At 44.4% G+C, this 20,993-nt stretch overlaps 1 protein-coding gene across 3 annotated transcripts in view; it reads left to right on the top strand.

Annotated features, from left to right (window-relative positions):
• Window positions 1–20,993, top strand: part of NPAS2 (neuronal PAS domain protein 2) — a 107,603-nt gene that overhangs the window by 63,646 nt on the left and 22,964 nt on the right. For all 3 annotated transcript variants that reach the window (XM_040584728.1, XM_040584730.1, XM_040584729.1), the window contains exons 5-9: window positions 857–946; window positions 7,343–7,463; window positions 8,478–8,591; window positions 17,743–17,861; window positions 20,204–20,286. In XM_040584728.1, coding sequence (XP_040440662.1) covers window positions 857–946; window positions 7,343–7,463; window positions 8,478–8,591; window positions 17,743–17,861; window positions 20,204–20,286 — 527 coding nt within the window. The remainder of the gene's footprint in view (window positions 1–856; window positions 947–7,342; window positions 7,464–8,477; window positions 8,592–17,742; window positions 17,862–20,203; window positions 20,287–20,993) is intronic.

Genomic DNA, 20,993 nt, shown 5'->3' with positions numbered 1-20,993 from the left:
TGAGCACCAAGTATTGAGTCTTAATTTTTTTTATTTTTTTTTTTTTTGGGGGGGGGGAGGGTCAGGAGGTCTGCTCAGAGTGGTTTGCTTTAATTCTGGATATCTACCTAGATTAACTTTGAACAACATTTAGCTCACAACCTTGCAGCTCAGACTAAAGAAGAAATTCATTTTGAAGGTGAAATTGCTCCTGTGGGGAGGACGGGGGTAAGGCTGACATTCGCTTTCAGTCTTAGGAGTGAAGGGGCTTGCTGCAAGGTGGGACTGAAGTGAGGAAGAAACTTTGCAGAAGGGTGAATTTCTCTTGGAATAAGTAATCCAATACCATGAACTTTAAAATAAATCACTCAATTGAAAGTCAGGCTAAGGATTATTTGATCATTTGCATTGCTTTTACTTACACGAAAGCCCAGTAATATACAACATTACATTAATACAAACTGAGATTTATGGGTTTTGCAGAGAAGTACCATTTTGAGATAGGACTGCATCCTTTCATCGTCCTTTGATATTTACACAGAGCTCAAATGTTCATTTTAATAACTTCCAAGGGATCCAGTCTTAGTCATTTTGCATTATTAAAATGTGTGATTAATTTAAAAACTGAGACATGAAATGTTCCTGTGAGCCCTTTGTTGCTTCAATAGTAGGTTTTACTAGACTACAAAGAGTGTTGTAAAAGTTAAATCAGACTGTAAAATCAGAGAATTACTGTTCTGCAACTCGAGATAACATTCCTACAACTCGATAACAATATGGTGCTGAAGTCAAACGGTTTTCATCAACGTGCGATGAGACGCCCGGTTTACACCACTTGTTCCTATCAAAGCACTCTCCACTTGTCTGTTTTCCTTAGGCATTAGATGGCTTCATTATAGCAGTGACCACAGGTGGAAGCATTATCTATGTGTCTGACAGCATCACACCTCTTCTAGGGCATCTACCGGTAAGTAATTCTGGTATTGGCTTTTCTACTACACATTGTAGGATTGGGACCTGCATTTTTAGGAACAGACATAAAAGGGTGCGGGTGGCGTGTGCGAATGGTGTTTTCACCAAAATGCAGTGAGGGGGTTTGTCCCTGCGTTATGCTGGCCAGCTGCTTTTGATCAGGTCTGTTCTCTCTCTGTCTGATTCATACCCTTCAGGTTTTCGTTGCTATGAGGCACTTCGACTTGAATGGGAAAAGCTCTGCGGGAATACTCTGGCTAGGGGAGGGACAGGGTGACCTGGCTGATCTTTTCCATCTCTGATTTCTAAGCTAGCAGAGAATAGCACCAGTGCCACTGGCAGCTCGGCGAGGAGCTTGTTAAGGGCCTTATTCTGCTCCCAGGGAGGTAAAGGACAAAAACCTCATTGAATTCAGAGTTAGCCAAGGGCTGCTGCTGAGCTGACCCCACAGCTCAGCTGTGCTTTCCTGAGGGGAGCACACCCTGCCCACAGGAGGTGCTGGTGGAGCCAACGCTTGGCGCTCAGGTCCGGCACATACAGCTTGTTCTATCTGTGGGCTGCTGGGTCTTGCTGTGGGAGACACTGGAAGAGCAGGGAAGAGGGACTGCTCCGAACCCTGCTCCTGTTGCTAAGGCTGCTCTAGGAGAAACGGCACAATAATTAAGGATTAATCCTCACATTCGTTTTTAGTAGCTTGGTCTGAAATAAAGACATGCCCAGGAGAAAAAAATAGCTGCCAAATCATTATTGTACCACCACCACCACCCCCCGCCACGTTCTTAGGAAAATTACAATTATTTTCCTCTTGTTTACTTCGTCACCAAATACATATTATGTTTTCCACCCAGACAAATGTATTTCATACACACTATTTTGCTGTAATATGAACAAAAATTATTTTCTTCTGAGGCGAAAGGAACTTGATGAAAGGCAGCAGCTCCTGGTAAATGCCAGAATATTGCTATGCAACAACAGATTGAACTGAATCTATCTATTTCAGCTTTCTTTAATCCTCAGCGGTTGAGAAAAACAGTAGTTGACTATTTTCTAACATTTATCTTCACTTCAAAGGCAGAGAGAGCCCTGTCCTGCATGCGGGCCGTTGGGTCTTCATACACTTACTGATTTCCATGGAATTTCCTTGTCTTTCATGGTTTAGAGGTTTCGTTGCTATCCCTTGCAAATACTGATTCTTAGTGGAAATGGTTGATCTGCTGCAGGAAAGTACTGCTCTTCAGGAACACACATTTCAGACCCTGTGCATTAAACCTTAACCTTGGATGAACATGGATGTATTCAGGTTCATAATTCCTGAGCTGGATCATCAGACACTAAATCGGTTTTCCCTCCCAAAGTCATGCCTTGTGTGATAATCTTGCCCAGTATCCAACCCAAAACAAGGACAAAGACAGGCATTATTTTTTATTCGCACAGAAGCAGCCCAAGACAGGGACCACTCTGCCAAGGCTAGAGGTGGAGCAGGAGCTCCCACAGACCTTCTCAGAGCTGATGGAGTGATAATGGTTAACAACTGGGTGCATCCCAGAGGCTGCAACTAAGCAAGCAATAAGGGCTTCTGCCTGCCCAAGGTTGGCAAATCACTACAGCCACAGACAGGGGACAGCTGAACGTGCAGCTAGGTGTAAACGGCGTATTTTAGTCCCATGCTGCCCTTTCCATATGTCTTTTTACGTTTTAAAACTGATCGGAGTGCTATTTGGAAAGTCTGTGTGGCTTGTTTTGTTTACCTCCAGGATCTATTTATAAGCTAAGTTCAGTCACTGTTTGAGGGACAAATACCAATTCTTTTTCCTCTGCGACTGCGGGTGGAACACTCTGCAAATCTTTTGCTTCAAGTACTGAAAGGAAAGCAAAACTGGGCAGAACGCAAAGCAGGACTCTCTGAGGGCCCCTATGAAGAAATCTGATGCTTTTTCTTTCATTAAAATCATGAAGGACTCTGGTGCTGAGAACAAATATATCCGAATCTCTTTAATACAGCTTCCCTAAGTTCCACAGAGCATTTTCAAACACAAGTTTCCCCTGTTGTAATTCCAAACAGTTTGTTTTTACAAGATACGGAGGCTACTCTCAGGGTCAGTTGATGTAGAGAGGTTTAGCTCACATGGTAAGATTTACTGTCGCTGAAGTGACCTCCAGGGAAAACTGGGCACAACTCACAGCATTTGCCAGTCAGACCCTCTCACCCCAGGACTACGCAGTCTCTGGAGGAGGGTCCTCCCTGTCCTTCTTACCTGTTTTGCTGAGTGCAACGGTTAAAGACAGGCAGCAGGGTATTTCCAACCTAGAGGAGGGGGTACAGCTGTGCCACAGACACTGCCTGTCCACAGACTCAGGCAGAAGGTGCTGCACCTGCTCACATCTGGAAGAGTTGGTGTCCATCTCACCCACCTTTAGTCCTGTAACCAGGGGGTCTGTGCTCAGTACCTGCCCATGTGACAGTCCACAAGGGCTGGTGGGGAAGCAGTTATGCAAAGGCAGGAGGTCCCTGGCAGGGGGTCTTTTCCTACCCAGCAAAGCTCAGGCAGCTGCTTTGCTGTGTTGGGTCAGGGTGGGAAAATCCACAACAAAGCAACTGTACAACATACAAAAGCTCTGTGTGCTGTGTTGCTATTGCAGGGCAGCAATGGGCATCAATGCAGGATACACAGAGTGATGCAGGTTGATCCCAGCACATGAGAGAAGAGCTATATTTTTTGTGTTGATGTGAAAGACGCCTGTCGCATTTGCAGCTCTTCACCTTCCCATTCCTGCAGTGATCATGCCTGCTCCCTTCCCCTGCATTTTTTTTTCCCTGCAGCAGGAATAGCTCATCATATTTCTTCTTCACCCAGCTCCCCCCAGAAGCAATGAACAGTGAGGAAGGTGCTGCATTTGAGAGTACAGCTGTTTCTCTGAAACCACAGATATTTTAGCTACACACCAAATGATTGCAGAACTTGGTGTATTGTATTCAGAACAGACCAGCATCCATGTACACAAAAGTGTTTTCTTTGCCTGCCATAGCTATCAGGGGTAAATAGAAGTTTCCATTAGCAAGATGCCATAGCACTAGCTAAACTAGCCAGCTGCAACAAGGCTTTTACCATCCCATACCAAGTTAACTTCAACAAGTAGTTCCCACACCTTGCCCTGACACAGCCATCAACCCCCCACAAGGTTTCAAAAGTTCATCTACTGTCCGTGCTGTTTCTCCATCCTCTTCAGGCCAATCCACCCACTTCTTGCCTCTGCTGCATCTGCCTCCAGGCCCCCTTCTTCTCCTGGGGCCTCTCCTACATCTAGTGCATGCTCTCTTCTCCCTCTGCTTCTTCCAGGTCTCTCTTCATCCACTGTCCCTTTCCATACCCCTTAGAGCTATTTAACTACTTAACAGAACCAGCCACAGCTGCACCTTATCCACATCAGCCAACCCACGCCCCTGAAGCCAGCCCACAGCTGTATGTTATCAATGTTAATTCACCTGCCTTCATTCCTCTACAATTCCTCTACAAGACACATAGATTCAAAAGCGCAGAGTAGATTCCAAGCTTAGCAGCATAAATATGTATTAACATAGTTCATATTTATCTTTTATCTGCTTTGCCGGCCTCATTCACCAATGCTTTGTGGCTGTGTCTGCCAGTGGGGCAGAACTGCCTGCTGCCAAATAATTAGAATGATTAGACAAAGTGCAAACTGTTTTCCTCCAACTGATGCATTTTGGTCTGTGGTGATCAAATTTTGTCCATCTCTCCAGACAACGTTTTGCCATGGCACCAGATGTCTGCTCTTTGGATCTGGTGCAGAATTAGCTCTGAATAGCTTGCTTGGCATTTCCTACAGCTCCAGCAAGACTGTGGAATATTTGCTCGCTTCTCTCTATTTGACCTGTCAATATATTCTTGATTGACATATTGATCCAAGAATATTGTTGGAGTCTTGATACATACAAGAGCCAGAAATTCTGTTCCATGAGCCGCTTTACAGATGTGCCTAACCTGCAGGAGGCAAGGGTTGTGAAACACAGTAAGAAGTAGATAGCTTATCATTTTTTTCTAACTCGTTAAAAATAAGTGGGCATTTCCTAACAGCAATGATGCAAACCAAACATTAAATTCCAGATATGGCACATGATGGCAGCAACAGACATAAACGCCAGGGCTTGCAAATCAATTAGTAGCTGGTGCTCAGGGCAGGAGGTTGCTCTGAGGGGTATGTGGAACAAAAAAAGTCTCTTGCAACTCCAGCTGCAGGTGTAGTCACAGGCCTCTGCAGTTAACACCTTAAACAGAAACGACACTGCAGAACTGATACAGGTTTTGAATCAGGGGTTGTTCACAGTAAAGAGACAAAAGGTGGTATATCCTCAGGTCACTGAAGAAGCAATAGTGAGTTTGAAAAGTGGTGCCAGCTCACATCTACTCCTCCTGCAGTTACTGCTGAGTGGATGGGAGATTAATTAACCTCTGTGAGACTTAACTGAAACTGGTGGATAAGTATCTTTATCTACCATTGAGAGGTGGAAAGGGAATGAGCAGGAAATATTACTTCTCTGAGCCTTGAACAGGAGTTGCCACCGCAGTTTCCCATCATGTGCTCTTTCTTCATATGCCCAAAATTACGTGAACAATATACTATATTTTGTGTAAATATAAATAGAAATATAATGTGTGTATGGAGATATATGTGTGTATAAAACAAATATATACATGATATAAATACATGTAACTGTGTATTTATACATATATCTACATGACAAACAATGTACATATATATGCATTTATACATATATAAAAATATTAATCACGTACTGCATCAGTAGGATGGATATTAATAAGATATACACTAAAGTCACAAAAATAGTTTTCAAGTATTCTTCACAAAAGGGATAGTCAAGTAACAAGCATATGTAATAAATACTTATAACTGAATAATCTAAAGTGATGTACTATTGCATCAAGATCAGCGTGTAAAGCGTAGCACTCTGATTTTCAAAGTACACTCGATGCATTTAACTATTCTAAACAGGAATTCCACACAGAACAGCAGGCGTGGGTAGAAAGCAGAGGGAAACCAAAGCGCAATCTTACGTAAATACATAAATAAAATATGATGCTTAATAACTTGCCAGTCTCATACAGGGCTAACACATTTTCGACATGACTATGCAACCTGATAGCAGCTGCTCTGACGACACACGAAGCTGTGTCAGTGTGCCAGCTCAGCCCGAGGTAGTCTCAAGTGAGATGGATGTAAGTCAATGCCATTAGAGGGTCACTTTATCTCAGGACTTCCTTTCAGACGTGCTCTTCTAGCATTAGTCACCATGCTGAACACTAGTGAGATCTTTCTCTTGGCAACCCTGTGACAGACTCTTTAGATGTGGCACTTAGGGACATGGTTTCGTGGTGGACTTGGCAGTTCTAGGTTAATGGTTGGACTCGATGGTCTTAAAGGTGTTTTCTAACCTAAATGATTCTGTGATTCTATGTTTCTTTGTCTTCTCCACCTTGGGATAGGGACATGGTTTAGTGGTGGACTTGGCAGTTCTAGGTTAATGGTTGGACTCAATGATCTTCTCCACCTTGGATATCCACCTTGGGATAGTCATGGTCTTTTGCACAAATCCCTCTCCTCTTTCTGTTTCCAAATCTCAGTACCTAGATCTCGGATGGATTTCAGGTTTGTGCCATGGGGCTGTAGATGCCCAGGCATTCAGCCCATGGCTGGCCAGAGGGCTTGTGCTGGTGGCCCCATGAAGTCCCTCTCCCCAGGGACTAACAACTGCTGCTGCAAAGCAATGCCTAGACTGGGGACTGCCCTTCTCCCTGCTCCCACCCGCCAGGAAGCAGGAAGGGGGAGCAACGGCTGCCGCCCTGAGGGCACTTCCCAGGACCTGAGCGGCTCCCCCAGGGAGCGGCTGGATCCGGGACTGACCTGGCTCTTGCAGCCAGTGACCCAAGGTGACTTCCATCCCCACTGCTCCCACTAGTCAGGGTTTTCCAGGGAGCGAGCAAGCTCCAGTGAGTAGCACAACAGGCCTGTGCATGGAGGTAGCAAGCAGTACGGGGAGCCAGGCTCCCGTTTCCCAGCTCACTCTTGAGTCTCGTCATTTAACTGTACCAACATACCCAATACATCTGATGGTCTCTGAGAAATTTTAGGGGAGCCTCGCTGAGCGCTGAGAATTAAGCTGAGAACCAGCCCACAGACAAGCGGCCACTCTGTTTGCCCAGCAGTTTCCCCCCTGTTTTAGGGTCCCAGGAAATCAGTGGGGGGAAAAGTCCTGTCAACTGCCACAGGCTTTTTATCCACATTGCTGTGCATCTCTGCAAGTGTTGCTCATCGTGATATTTCTATTTTTCTCAAAGGATCTTTTTCTTTACAGTGCGATGTCTTGGATCAGAATTTGTTAAATTTCCTTCCAGAACAAGAACATTCAGAAATTTATAAGATGTTATCTTCTTGTATGCTTATGACGGATTCTGCCTCATCAGATTACCTAAAAAGTAAGTTTTATTTTATCTTCCCCAGTAAGTGAAGAAGCACAGGCAGGATAAAGAATTTCTCTCAGAAAGAGGATTTTTATGTGATGTGTAATATAAAGGTTAGGTTCGTAGCCTTTTAAAAGGATCTTGCGACCTGGAATGACCCTTTGGTTCTATTTTTAAATGAAACTCATTGCCTTTATTTTACTAGGCTAAGACTACTTGCAGTTATGTTAATTATTAAATATCGTATCTTTTGAGACAGCTAAGGAAAATAGGTTAGCCGATGGAAACTGAGAGTTCGCCGGAGACATATCACATCTTAATTGATATTTCAGCCTGTTCAAGTAAGATGCTGTTCAGAGATATGCTAATGTCACATAACTTTGGCTTGCATTATGGTTGAAAAGTATCTGTAAAATCATGGCAATTTTTTTTCAATTTGAATTTTGTTTCTCTTAAAAATGCTTTTACTTGCCTCATCCTTATTCACTCTAGGAGGTAAGACGTAGGAAACCAGAAAACACAATAATGTAAGATGTACAGCTGCTTAATCTACTGTATATACAAAACCTGCAGCTGATAGCTAATATGCCAAAGTTAATGTAATAGATATTTTGAAGGTAATTAGGCATAGTTTTCCAACAGAAGATGTAGAACAGCTGTGAGTCATGAAATGCCTGACTAGAAAAAAACTATAAACGAAGGATCCAATACTCTCCTTTGCTACACCAATCTATGGCAGTGTAACTCCCGTGATGAGGGTGGCGTAAGAGGAGGGGGAGGTATTCTCGAAGGCTGTCCCTGAGCTGCGGGCAGACCTGTGCACGGCGCTGAGCAACCTGCATCCCTGCAAGGTGCTTCACTGCAGAGGCTCTGATCCTGCAATGTATAGCACATTGGTGTATAGGACTCTGAGTGGCGTCGAGCTGCTCTTGTGCTGCCATTTGCAAGACTGGGGTTGGAAGACACTGTTGGTTGTGTTTAGCTTAAATAGTATATTTATTTCTTCTTCTTCTTCTTTTAACAATCCAGCTGACAATGAACTAGAGTTTTATTGTCATCTTCTGAGAGGAAGTTTGAACCCAAAGGAATTTCCAACATATGAATACATAAAATTTGTAGGAAATTTTCGGTCTTACAGCAATGGTAAGCTTTAATTGTATAAATGATACTTTAGCTGTGTAAAATAAAATATAAGTGTTGCTCCATTGAACAAAACAGGCTTTTAACTGCAAGGACTATTTTTAACATTATGGAGTAAATTCTGCTTCACACGGCTCTCGCAGCTGATTTACAATATCTGGATGATTACCTATGAAGAGTGGAATTGTGTTAATTGCTTTTGTTGCTGCCCTTCACTTGTTAGCAGTGATTCTGGACTTTGAGTAAGTTTGCAGATAATGGAAGTTTCAGAGGAGGGTTTGTTTGTACTCACTAATATTGTGCGCTAAGAGTCTCCCTATTAGCTAACTAATAAGCTTGCTACCTTAGCTGCTGGCTTGCATTAAACACAAACAGCCAGAACTGATAATCTGCCAAATCTGCCCTCTCACCCTTCTCTGCAAAATTTTGGGGAAAGGCAGCAGCACCACGCAGCTGAGTGCCTGCACCCACCACCCCTTGCTGCGGTGAGAGGTCCCCTGCCCCTGGTGTTGGAGTGGCTGAGGACGTTCCACCTGCCTCCCTCTCCAGCTGCCATTTTACATTCCTCTCCAGCACTGCAGAACCCAATACTCTCCAGAAAGAAAAAAGAAAGAAATACAGTCAGCATAGTCACTAATGCACCACAGTAGGTCTAGGGAAACCATCTTTCAAGGGATGAAGAGCAGATTTTCACCTCCCCCATTCCCTAGCAGATTGCTGCATGGCCATTAGTGTCAGAAATGAAATACACTTTTATTACTTTCCCTTCTCCTGCCTGCCCAAGTTTGCTTTAGTTACTTGCCTGATTGAACTCCAGAGTGGCATTTCCAAAGTTGCTGGTATTGTTCCAAATAGGTCATCCTCAGCAAAAAAATTCCCCACCGTGCTTTCCAAAAACCGCACGTCACGCTGTGAAAAAAACATGTCCCTGTCCCCATTTAACTTTCTGCTCTTGCTCCACATGACTAGAATAGAAACCTACGTGCAGGATGGAGATATGTATTTCTTGTTTGGTGCCATCTGAACTGAGGCTTTATTTGTATAAAAAAATGTAACTGCCTGTATGCTTTCTAGTTTGAATGAAGCGAAATGCGACTGCCTGACAGACGCGCACACCAAGCTGTTCTGTTTTCTAGAGCAGAAACCGGATTTCAGGTGCTGACTCATAAGGATAGATTTCTACCAGGGGAATTTCTGATCCATTTTCTTCAAGGATTTTCAGCCTTTTATTTTGGTGTGACCTTAATATTGCCTTCTTACCCGTTAAGATTTCATACCCAGGATTTGTATCAGTGGCTATTTCTCAGAAGAAGGATGAAACTTGCATTACAGATATCTTTCCTAGCTTAATGCATACAAACGAAATGGGAACATACTGCTTTCAGAAGACACCAAATCATTTTCCAAAAGACCCCAGATTATAGCTTGCAAATAAGACATGTCCTTCCTGCTTCAATTCTTTTTTTTTTTTACCTTTGCCACCTTTTTCTAAACATGCTTTATTTTGTCTCTTCCACTTTATTTCCATCTGGGCTGCAGTCTGACCCTCTGGTCAATAGGGAGAGGACAATGCTTGCCCCCACTCTGTGAGATGGTGCCTCCTGACCCCCTTCCCATCTCCCCATTGCAGAACAGCAGCTTGCCGATCCTGACTTTAGTTTCCCCAGCTCAGTGCAGAGTCTGGCAGAAATACTTAGAAATACTTGCTTCACCAGTGCGTCCCTAGCACAGCTCCCCCTTGGCCGGGGGTCACCCCCATGGCCTCCTCTGCCCTCCTCCGCCAGCCTGGCTTCTAATCCAGCACCCAGCAAAGGTGGAAGCAAGTGCACTGGACTCGTGATGTAGCAGCAGCAAACTCTGTTTGCTTAGGAGCTGATAACCTTGAGCCAAGGACAGAGTGAGCAGCTGGAGGAAGGTGCAAGCCTCCAAAGTGGCTGTTGTTAGCTCCACCAGGCTTCTTGCGTCAGACAGCTGCACCCTGAGCAAGGCACGGGGGACATCAGCTCAAGCGAGCACTGTATGAATGCAGCCACCCCTTGGGCAGCTTTTCAGCCCCAGGACTGGGTGCAAGCAGCTGTGCTTTGGCATGGGAACTTGTGGCATGGACAACTTCAAGTGTCTGATGGGCGCAGCAGTGGGCTGGGTTCCTCTGCTTGGCCTCCCACACCCCAGGATGCCCCGTTATCGGGCACTGTCCTCTCAGCCCATGCACCCCAGGGCTGTCACCTGCCAGATCTGCCAGTAATTGCTCTCTTCCTCCCATGAAATAAATACCTGTTCCCCAGCCAGCCCCTCTCCAGGTGTGAGGCCAAGCGGGTGAGAAAGACAGTGGTAGGAAGGGTAGGGGGGGAGAGACATATCGCTCACAGGCCAGCACTCATCATACCAGCATAGGATCAGCTGGCCCCGAATCCTGTTTTTTGGAGGTGTTTGTGAAGGAAGGAGGCTAAGCTAAAGATAAGAAAAGAGTTTGCTGGGGGAGAAAGACAGAAATTGCAAATTAAGCTTAATTAGCAGGAGACGTTCCTTATAAACGTATTCAAGAATGCTTTTCCCTGTAGCTTTTCACAGCAGTGGAAGTGTGAGCATGTTTTTACACATGGGAGACTGATACAGGATGTTCTTCTCTAAATAAAAATCTCTGCCATTCCTATTTAGTCACCCAACACCAAGTTCTACCTTTGTTTCCAATGGTTTGCTGAACGTACTCTGAGTCCACCCTGCCTGCACATTCCTGCCGTAGGGACGCCAGAGCCTCTGTGGCCGGGGAAGCTCTTTTATCCCTGGGTAGGCTGTATCCCATCAGGATACTTAACTATTCCATTCTCATTAATGTAGGTCGTGGCAGTGGCAGTCCTAAAGAATCTTTCACCTTTCCTTCTCACTTAACCTTCGCTAATGTTTTGAAGAACTGGTAGGTCCTTTTTTGCCCTCTTTAACAAAAATGTCACTAGCTTTATTCTACTTCCACATAACCTTTTGCATAACTTCCCTTGAATTATCATCTTCTTAGATCATTTTATTATTGTTCATTGCTTATAGAATGGTGGTGCTTGGGGAAAGGGAGGCATGTGTGCTGGGGTCCCAGTCAGCTTTCCCCCCTTCCTCCTCCCTTGTACCTTCTCCGTTAATCGCCTTGTGACTTATGGCTGAGAACATCATATAGGGATGGGTTTGAATGGATTAAAGTGAAGGACTGAGGTTTAGAAAGCCAGTTAGGGGCTTAGCTGCTCTCCTTAACTTTAGGGGGAGCTCTGGGGCTTTAAAGGCCATTATACTGAGATGCCAAAGAGAAATTTTTTTCTGCTAAAATAGAAAATGTACCTGATATCTACCAAGGTGACTTGTCACCAGGATTGCCATCAGGGAGCCAGATCACACACAACCTACATGAAACCCATGCTGCTCCCCCCGAGGAGCACTCACTGCCATCTTCCCCATCCCAGAAGGGGCAGAGAGATGCATGTGCAGCCCCCAGATATTGCCCAGGAAAGTTCACATGTGTCACAGAATGTGTTTGGTCTTTCAGAAGATCCTCGTCCCTAGAGCTCCTGGGCTTTGCTATAGCTGGAGGCCAGAGGAGCTGCACAGCCCAGTGCCAGGGTTAGTAAGAGGGTCCATGCTTGGGCTGGTCCCAGGGATGGAGTGCAGGAAGCTGTACTCCATAATGCCTGCTGCAAGGACATTTCTGTAGCTGTATCTACACCAGGGATGTGACATGAGCTGCCTGGACATCAGTGAACCCCCCTCGAATTAGCTGTGCCCAAGCGAGAGCAGTGAAACAGTAATGCAAGCTGTGCACAGTGACTGCATGAGTCATCGGCTGTGCTAAATCAAATACAAGAGATTTGATTTTCCATTTGGGAGGATTATATAATCATCATTAATTAAGCTTCAATGAGAATAGCAGGACTGTAACCTGACATGAAGACTCAGGAGTCTCTTCAGAGATGGGAGGCGGACCATGGGCCACTCAGAAGAGGAAGGTGGAGTTCCCTCTCTGCTTCTATGAGAAATGCCTGCTCGCTTTCAGAGCATAAAGGGGTTTTTTTATTTGCAGATAGGAATCCTTCCCAATATTTTTATATATTTCAGGTTCTGGTCCTGTAATCCAGATTTTAATAAGAGAGATTAATATATGCAAGCATCTAAGGGAGCTGAGTGCCATCCCTGTACCTGTTGGCCAGTCGTACCTGCTAAGGGACAGTCATCTCAGCATCACCAATAAACAATGCAGTGGCTGAGAAGGGAGTCAAGTAATAAGGACAACCCTCAAAAAAATCCAAGGAAATGCTTAGCTCCCTGTATAAAATGTCAGATTAAGTGAGAATAAATTATTTTACAAAGCCGCTTAATAGCTCACTCTGATAAGAAAAGATAAGGTGGGCTGGATATATCCCTCCTGTGAAAATTGTTTTGCATTTGTAAACAGAAAAGATCTCCCATAATTATATAACCAAATATTGGTTTTGGTATCCTATTTCTGAGGTGACATACTTGCTTAAAAACTCCTGAAAGGGACAAAGCCATAGTCCTGCCTTTCAAAGTGTTCACCCATATAGAAAAAGATTGCCAGCATCTTTAAAGTGGCAGATCCATCCTTTCATCCACAATGCCTGAAGTTTTCCTCTCAAAGGAGGCAATAACCATCATGTGAAAAGAGTTCCTAATCAAGTAATATAATTAAATATTAGAGTGGAATTTTAAATTGTGCATTTTTGTTCCCAATTACATGGAAACTCAGGAAGTATCTGGTTACTGGATGCTAATAATAGCAGATACTCTACTGTTAGCTGATATATCTCTCAGAGATAAGAATAACCATCAGGAAAATTATTATGCTGAGGAGAAAAAAAAAAATCTTTTCACTCCCAGCACAATTAATCCAATCTAAATTCCTTTTTAAAAGAAATAAACAGATTTATACAGAAGATACATTGATCTTGAGCCTGTGTAAGCATATGTAGAAACATCTGATAACAAGAATAACTCAAACTGAAATGAATGTTTTGATCAGAACCGACAGCTGCATATTATTATTTGCTATTAATGATATTGTAGGAGCTGCAGCTAGCAATATGCAGCTCTTATGCCAGGCTCTCTATGGGCAGTGAAGAAAAAAGGCACCATTCCTGTCCTAAGGAATTTGCTTGGGGTTCACATCAACGCAGGACAGTGAGGGGAGAAACAGGAGGAGGAAAGAGGAGAGAGTAGATCAAAGTAGACAAATGATGTATGGACACCGTCACTGTTACTCTGCTGAAGCTACTGAGTGCAGCCTGGCTTGTCACTAGCATTTTAGGTTTCTTCATTATATATATTAATTGGTGAATATCCTGTTTATCTGTGTTCTGAATTTATTTACATGAAACAATCTTGAATTTATGCTGCTCTGTTTGACTTGTAATTTTTGAAATCACTGTTCAGTTTGTTTGACAGTCACTGAGACTGGTTCTTTAAACATTAACATCTACCGACAAAAGAGGAAGGAGGGATTTCTTGTTTCAAATGGTGTAAATGAGAGGTTTGCTGTTATAGGAAGAATATGTTTTAAACATCCTAAGTTAAAAGAAGATGACCAAGCAACTGACTGCTGTACTATTATTAACTGAATAATGTGGCATCTGGGGTTTTTTAAACACATTTTCATTCATTTTTTGTGGCATGATTTGTATCCCTGAGGATAAAAATCTTTTTGTCTGTGGTAGTTAAGGGCTAGGTTCCTTTTATATATTCCTTATTTTTAACATCTTGTCCTTAGTGTCCTGGTGTTTTGTTCTTCTAAAATAAATCAAATAACAACAACACCCACCCTTCCCCACTATATAGGCAAATCAGTTTCTTTCTATCTTCTTACACGATACTTGCAGTTAATTTAAGACTTCTACAAAAGAATTCTGTGGTAGCTCTAGGAGCAGCAGGTCTGGTAGGTAACAGCAAAACTTGTTGAAAGTCATGCTGAGGAGCATCAGCTAACCAATACATATAAGACAACTGTTTTGCCTTTCTGATTGTGCATTTAGCTTTGTCACACGACCTTCTAATTCCCTATTCAAGATATTTTGCATAGATCGTTTAATTGTGAAACTCATTTACCTGAGCCCACCTGTTTATGGCCAGCTTAACATTTTCATCAGATGCCTTCTGACAAAAGCACTCCAAGACCTGTATTTGACTCATAAATACTAGTATCATCATAGCCTCAGACTTCATCCTATATTTTCCATTTGACTGTTTTTCTGTGGTGCTCTCAGAAGGTTTGCTACTGAACGTTGCTACTTCAGGATGTTGTGTGTTTCTTTTAAAGAGACTTGAAGAATTATAAAGTAGGATTTTTCAGAAGGCGTGCTTAAAAGATTACCCCAGGTTTGTTTTGGTGTGTTTTTGTTTTTTTTTTTTTAATTCATGTAATGATCTCTTTTTTAACTACACTTTAAAATTCATGAGCAAAAAAAGTTGAAATTTGCTGACCAGCTGCAAGAGCAGAGCAAAATAGGCTGTGCAGATAGAGCTGTGGAAAAAACAGGTATCAACAAAATAAGACAGGCAGCAAAGTAATTCAGAAACAAATGAGGGGAGTGGGGGGGCGGTTTCAGTTATTGTAGTTGTTATTTTCAGGTAGAGATGTACATTGCAAGGTGGTGGCTACCTGCCTACATCATCGAGGCTTTTAATGCTCTGGGACTTTGCCAAAGGCAGCTGAGTATGGAGATGGAACAGTAGCTGTTGCAAGACAGGATGACTTTCAGCCTGGCCAGCTCTGTCTCATCTCCTTGGGCTTATTCTTTCACTGCCACTTAAGTTCAACATGCCCAAATGTTGTGATGAAATCCCAAACTTACTACACAGCTGTCCTGTACCATAATTATTACCCTTTTAGTATTGCATTTACCTCTTGGAAATGCAATTCTCTTTTGTAAGTGCCACATTCAGGGATGTATTCTGCTGCCTTCTGGGAATGCATCTCAGGCTCATGGCTGTTTACATCAAACAGCTGAAGTAAAAAAGCCATCTGGTCTTTTTGATGTGACTTGGTCTCCGCTCGGTCTCCACTTTCTTCTGCAACTGGTGTCATTTGCAAGCCCAGGGCTTCACTAACTACATTAACTTATCATACCTGTACTTCAGAGGCTTGAATGTACTTCTTAAATTTTCATATCTTAGAGCCCATCCTGCAATCATTTGCTACTGCACTTGGCTATTACAGAGAGAAACGGCCCCGTTGAGTACAAATGTGACAACATATTAGCTTGGAAGTATGTTTTTACAATGCCCTTAATGTGGGTTTATAGCAATCCCATTCATTTTTAAACAGGACTGGCTACAGAAATTGACAGACTTGCACAAAACAATCATACCAAAGAGGAACCAGTAACTCTTTACTCAGGCTTCTCCTGCCTCCTGTAGCTCCTAATTCTTTCTTCTTTTTTACCACCTCTTGTATTAATAATCCCATAGAAGCCCACATATATGCACATAACCCCAGGAGCAGAACGGGAATACATATTCCTAAGAAGTCCCCAGAGCAAGTGAGCTTTGCTGGTAAAAAGGAGGAGAATTTTGCCCGTATTTTTATCTCATCTCACTAACCAGCCAGCCATGCCCTCCAGGCTCAGCTGCAAGAGAGGGCTGTAATCTCTGTGGATGTTCCCATCTGTGCTGCCTTCTCAGATGAGGAATCTTTCTTCCCCTTTTTGGTGCGATATAGATTGTGCACACAGTGACCTAGACCAGTTAATCACAGGTGTGAATTCTCTTCAGAGTACTTATTTTTCTGTCTCATACCCTGTTATCCTTGTTATCAGCTATGTATTGTTATTCTAAGGCTTTTAATAGGTTGAACGGGGTTCCAAAAGCTCATGTGGTAAATTGAGACTTCTTCCATCTCTACAATTTGTACTCGGGAACTAAAGCCCAGAGCAGAGGCACCTCAAAATAAAAATTGCCAGTTATCTCCTCCCCAGATAGAGAAGCGAAAACTCTTCATTTTTACAGGAATGGACATGCTTATTCCTGCTTTGTCCTGCGCAAGACTATAGGAAACTTCATGAAGTTGCATATAGCCGCCAAATAGTAAGGAAAGATGGTTTCATATTAGCATTAATCCCTGTTAGCATTAGATTAACTCATATTGCTGCACTCTGGCTCCTAGATGGGACCTTCTCGGCCCCCAGGGAAGGAAGATGGCTGGGAAAGGCAAGAGTCCGCGGGGCCAGCCCAGTTCCCACTGCAGCTTAGCACACAGTTTTCTTTCACTGCTGTGGGAGGAGGATTACTATCTCTAAACAGCTCGAATTTGGATGGAGAATTTGCATGATGTCATTCTAACATGGGACTGTGGGCTAGCTTAAGGCAACACATTCTTTTGGCAATGCATCTCTGTTGCAGGAGGTGCCAGTGGGCTCTCAAAGCTACACAAGAGCCATGCAATCATGAAAGATGCAGATAAAAAACCATTCACAAAATCCGTAGCCACATGGCATCCAGCTTTTCCCTCTACCCAGTGTTTCAGGACACAGCAGGCCATCTGTAGGCTCACCAGAGATGCCCAGTTCTGGAAGCCAGTGCCATACATGGTGTCCTCTTTGCTCTTCTTTAAAACAAGGAGAACTTGAGCACACTGGGGACGGTTCTCCTTAGACGCAGAAGAGGAAGGTGCATTTCAGCAGCTGAGAATCACAAGCAGCCCCCTGCTACCTCGATGAAGCCTGGCTGGCCGTGGGCCCAGGTGTTTAGCCACAATGACTTGATAAACTCTCTGCAGCTCCCTCCCTTGCCAATGCTTTTTTTCACTGCCTCATGGAAGTTAGGGCACTAGGCATGCTACAGCATATATTTTTTCTTGTGAGTGGTGAAAAAGAGGAATTGGATGCTTGGGGTTTCTTTCCAGAAAGCTGGTTTATGCTCTGTAATAAGGTTTGGCCTTATTTTTATCAGGATTAACCTATAAGATTCATACTTGAAGTTAAGCTCTGATGTCTTTCTGCCTAACATGACTGACTTGGGTTTAAATATATGCATATCAGCTTTAAAAGCTTTTAGAGCACTTCTCTGAATAAAATTAGTATTAGTACACTTCAAATGTGCAAAATATTCAGAGAGAATAAATCTCATATGAGGCATGACTCTGGGTCCTGTTTTTTTCCCTACCTAGTGCCTAACTCCACTTGCAATGGCTTTGACGAGGCTGTCCCAAGGGCTTACAGAACATCTCCAGGAAAGCAGATCTGCTTTGTTGCGACTGTTCGTTTGGCAACGCCTCAGTTTTTAAAGGTAAGTGTGTACCCTGGGTCCCATTCATTTCAGAACTTCTCAAAACACTTTCAGACGGGGTGACAATGCAAAGTTCTTCGTTTTGCTAATTGAATGGATTACAGATATCACATTTCATGCATAAAAATCTAGTGAAGAGGATTATCAGTGTCAGCCGGGATCTGCAGAGGCAGTGTCACTTCTGCCCCCCTTGCATGGGAAATGGAAACCTTCTTTGCGTTAGGGATTGCAGAGTCACTTTGAAATTGGGCTCTCTGTTGCTGCTTTCTGTTCCTGCAATGGGACAGTGTACAGACGGCCACCAGCACTTTCACCTGTGTCCCTCAGTGTCTTTGGGTGATCGCTGCTAGTTTCCCTCCTCCCCAAAGCCTGGTGGTAAGATAGCCACTTGTGGGAATGAAGAGAGACCACCCAACCTTGTGCCTGGCACTGCGCTTCCCTGATTAACAAATACGAGCTGCCGCACCAGGTGTCCCATCCTCAGAGGTTAAGAGAATTGAGACCTAGGCGGTATGAAATCACTGCTCCCTTGTCCTGGCTCCAGTATTTCTCTGGGACTTGCAGGGCACTCTCAAGTGACTCATGGCCCCAGCAGGCAAGTACAGTCCCTTCTGGGTAAGTGAGGACACTTCCCATAAATCTTAACCACAGGAATCATGTTGGCAGTAGGGGCTGGAGTTAAGGTTCTCTGGGAACTCTGAAAGCAAATTCCCTTGCCTTTTGGGTAGCTAACATCTCAACATAAACAGGGAAACGAAATGGGCTGCACATGGCAATGAGCTGCCCAGTGTTAGCGAGGAAGCAGCTGCTGAACAACCTGGAGAAAGTGTTAAATGCCACAAAATCCTAGACAGCAATCTCTTCAGTTCACCTGAGTGACTCACTTAACTCCCGCTCTTGACTTCCTCTTCTAAAATGAGGCAAAAATATTGCTCTGACTGGCTAAGTCAGGCAGAACCAGCATTTTGGTTGCACACAGCAATGTTTGCATGTTGCGCCTTGGATTTTAGAGTACGTTCTTGGCATCAGCATGGATTTTGGTGTAAACTAGAGAGGGAGAGAGGGAGGAATCTGAGGCTCTTTGCCTCTGTACAGCCAGCAAATTTAATCAGTTTTGTGAGTGTTGATATGTATCAAAGAAATGCTTGATGGCAGCACACCTCAGCTTGTCCTCTGGTCCCAAGAGGGTTTAAAACATTGGCGGTCTGAAAGACTTCTCTCCCCAAGAGGGCCAGCAGAGAGAGAAGTGGCAGTGGAGATGATGGGAGGGTGTCGCTGAGCACTTGCATGACGCAGGGGCACATGGCACCAAGGAGCAGAGGGACAGCAGCATTGGGGGCCAGTGGGCAGGCTGTCCTTATCAGTGGTGATGGAGACCCTCCTGCAGCAGAGACATGGGGGACGCAGTAACCCTGGACGCCACCAAATCCTGAGCACTGATGCTGGGAAGTCCCAGCCCAGAGGTCTCCAGGCTGACTCTAGGCAGCTCATGGAGCTGGAGTTTCCCCTGCAAACTGTCTGTGAAAGAGAAGGGAGCCAGATATGGGGCACGTGGCCAGCCTCAGACCATGCACAGCCATGCACCATGGTGCCGTCCTTCCTGCCCTTCCCACCTCCACCCAACCACTAATCACTGCCAACTGCCTCCTGATCCTTATCCTTTGGGGCAAGGATGCCCTGCCTCACAGACAGCCCTGTGTCCTGCCTCCTGTAATTCACTCATCATTCTCATGAGCACCGAGGGCTACGGTGAGTCTGAAGGGCCAGCTTCTTCACTGCGGGAGTGCAGCGCAAGGCAAAACCACTGCCCTTCACCCACCTGGCAGGCCCTGTGCAGGCTGCCTGCTTGAAAAGCCATTTACTCCTCCACAGCTGTTGAGCGGAAAGGACAGCATCCCCCTTTCTCAAAGAGGGCTCAGAGGGCAAACATCCAAAGGGGCCAGGCAAGGGCACTGGCTATATTTAGTAATTTAAAGAGAGTGAGGAAAGACATGGCAAACCCAGGTGGGACCGAGCACAGGCTGGATGCTGGGAAGGGGCATTGCTTCTTGGGGCCACAGGCAGCACAGCCATTGCACCCAGGCACAAAGCCATAAATGCTGTGGCACCCCAAGGAACAGCCTCAGCTCTTAAGCCCATGTGCATCACAAGTTCTTCTCCCCAACTCCTGCAAAAATGTTGGCATTGATAAACACAATAGATTGCTCTCTGGAATTGCCAGGAAACGTGTGAATCCTCTGTTTTCTCCTCTTACACACCGTGTATTTATAGCTCATGAAAGCTAGATGAAGCAGAGGAATGAAGCTGCAACTCTCAGTAAGTCAGTTTTCTTCACCATACAGGAGATGTGCATCGTGGAAGAACCTCTAGAGGAATTCACATCAAGACACAGTCTGGAGTGGAAATTTTTATTCCTGGATCACAGGTTGGTGACAAGAAAAGCACTCCTGGTTATGTGTGGTGCTCACCTACTGCTATTTTTGTGAGCGCAATTATTTCAAATAGCATTCCATTTCATGTCTAAGTCACATGAACAGGAGGGTTGCCACTGAAATTCCTACAAAAGCTGATGTTGACTATTTTACATTTATTTTTGCATTTATTTTTATCAGTCTTTGAAGTTTCTCAGGAAAAAATTGAGATTAGTTTGTTCTTGTTTCCTTTAAAATATCAGTGGACCAAAGTCTGTCACATGGCAAAATGATCTAATTATTATACAGCTGCAGAAATCATTCTTTCCAGATCCAGCCGTTGACTATGTGTAATTCCCACTGAGTTACAGAGGGAAAGTCTATGCTGGCCTGAGACAACCGTGCCAGCAAAGGTACAAAGCAACTGCCTCAGCATGCCACAGAGTAGTTCTGCAGGCACCCAGAGGGAAGCGGCACAGATGATCTCCCCTCCTACCCACGCAGCCCTGGCAGACGGTGGCTTCCTATCGCCTCACCATGCGTATTCCCCTGTGCAGGGACTGCAGGAGCCATAGTAGAGCCCCTGACCAAGGAACGGCCAGGGAATGGCTCCCTCACACAGCAGGTTCCTCTGTGAAGGTCCCTGAGAAGCTGAGTTGCTTTCCATAACCACACTTTCCCTGGAAAGATGGGGTCATCATAGGCTTGTCCTGGAGGGACA

Source organism: Falco naumanni, chromosome 2, assembly GCF_017639655.2.
Source record: "Falco naumanni isolate bFalNau1 chromosome 2, bFalNau1.pat, whole genome shotgun sequence".
In the NCBI taxonomy this organism is placed as follows: Eukaryota; Metazoa; Chordata; class Aves; order Falconiformes; family Falconidae; genus Falco; species Falco naumanni.
This window is presented reverse-complemented; position numbering and strand designations above follow the sequence as displayed.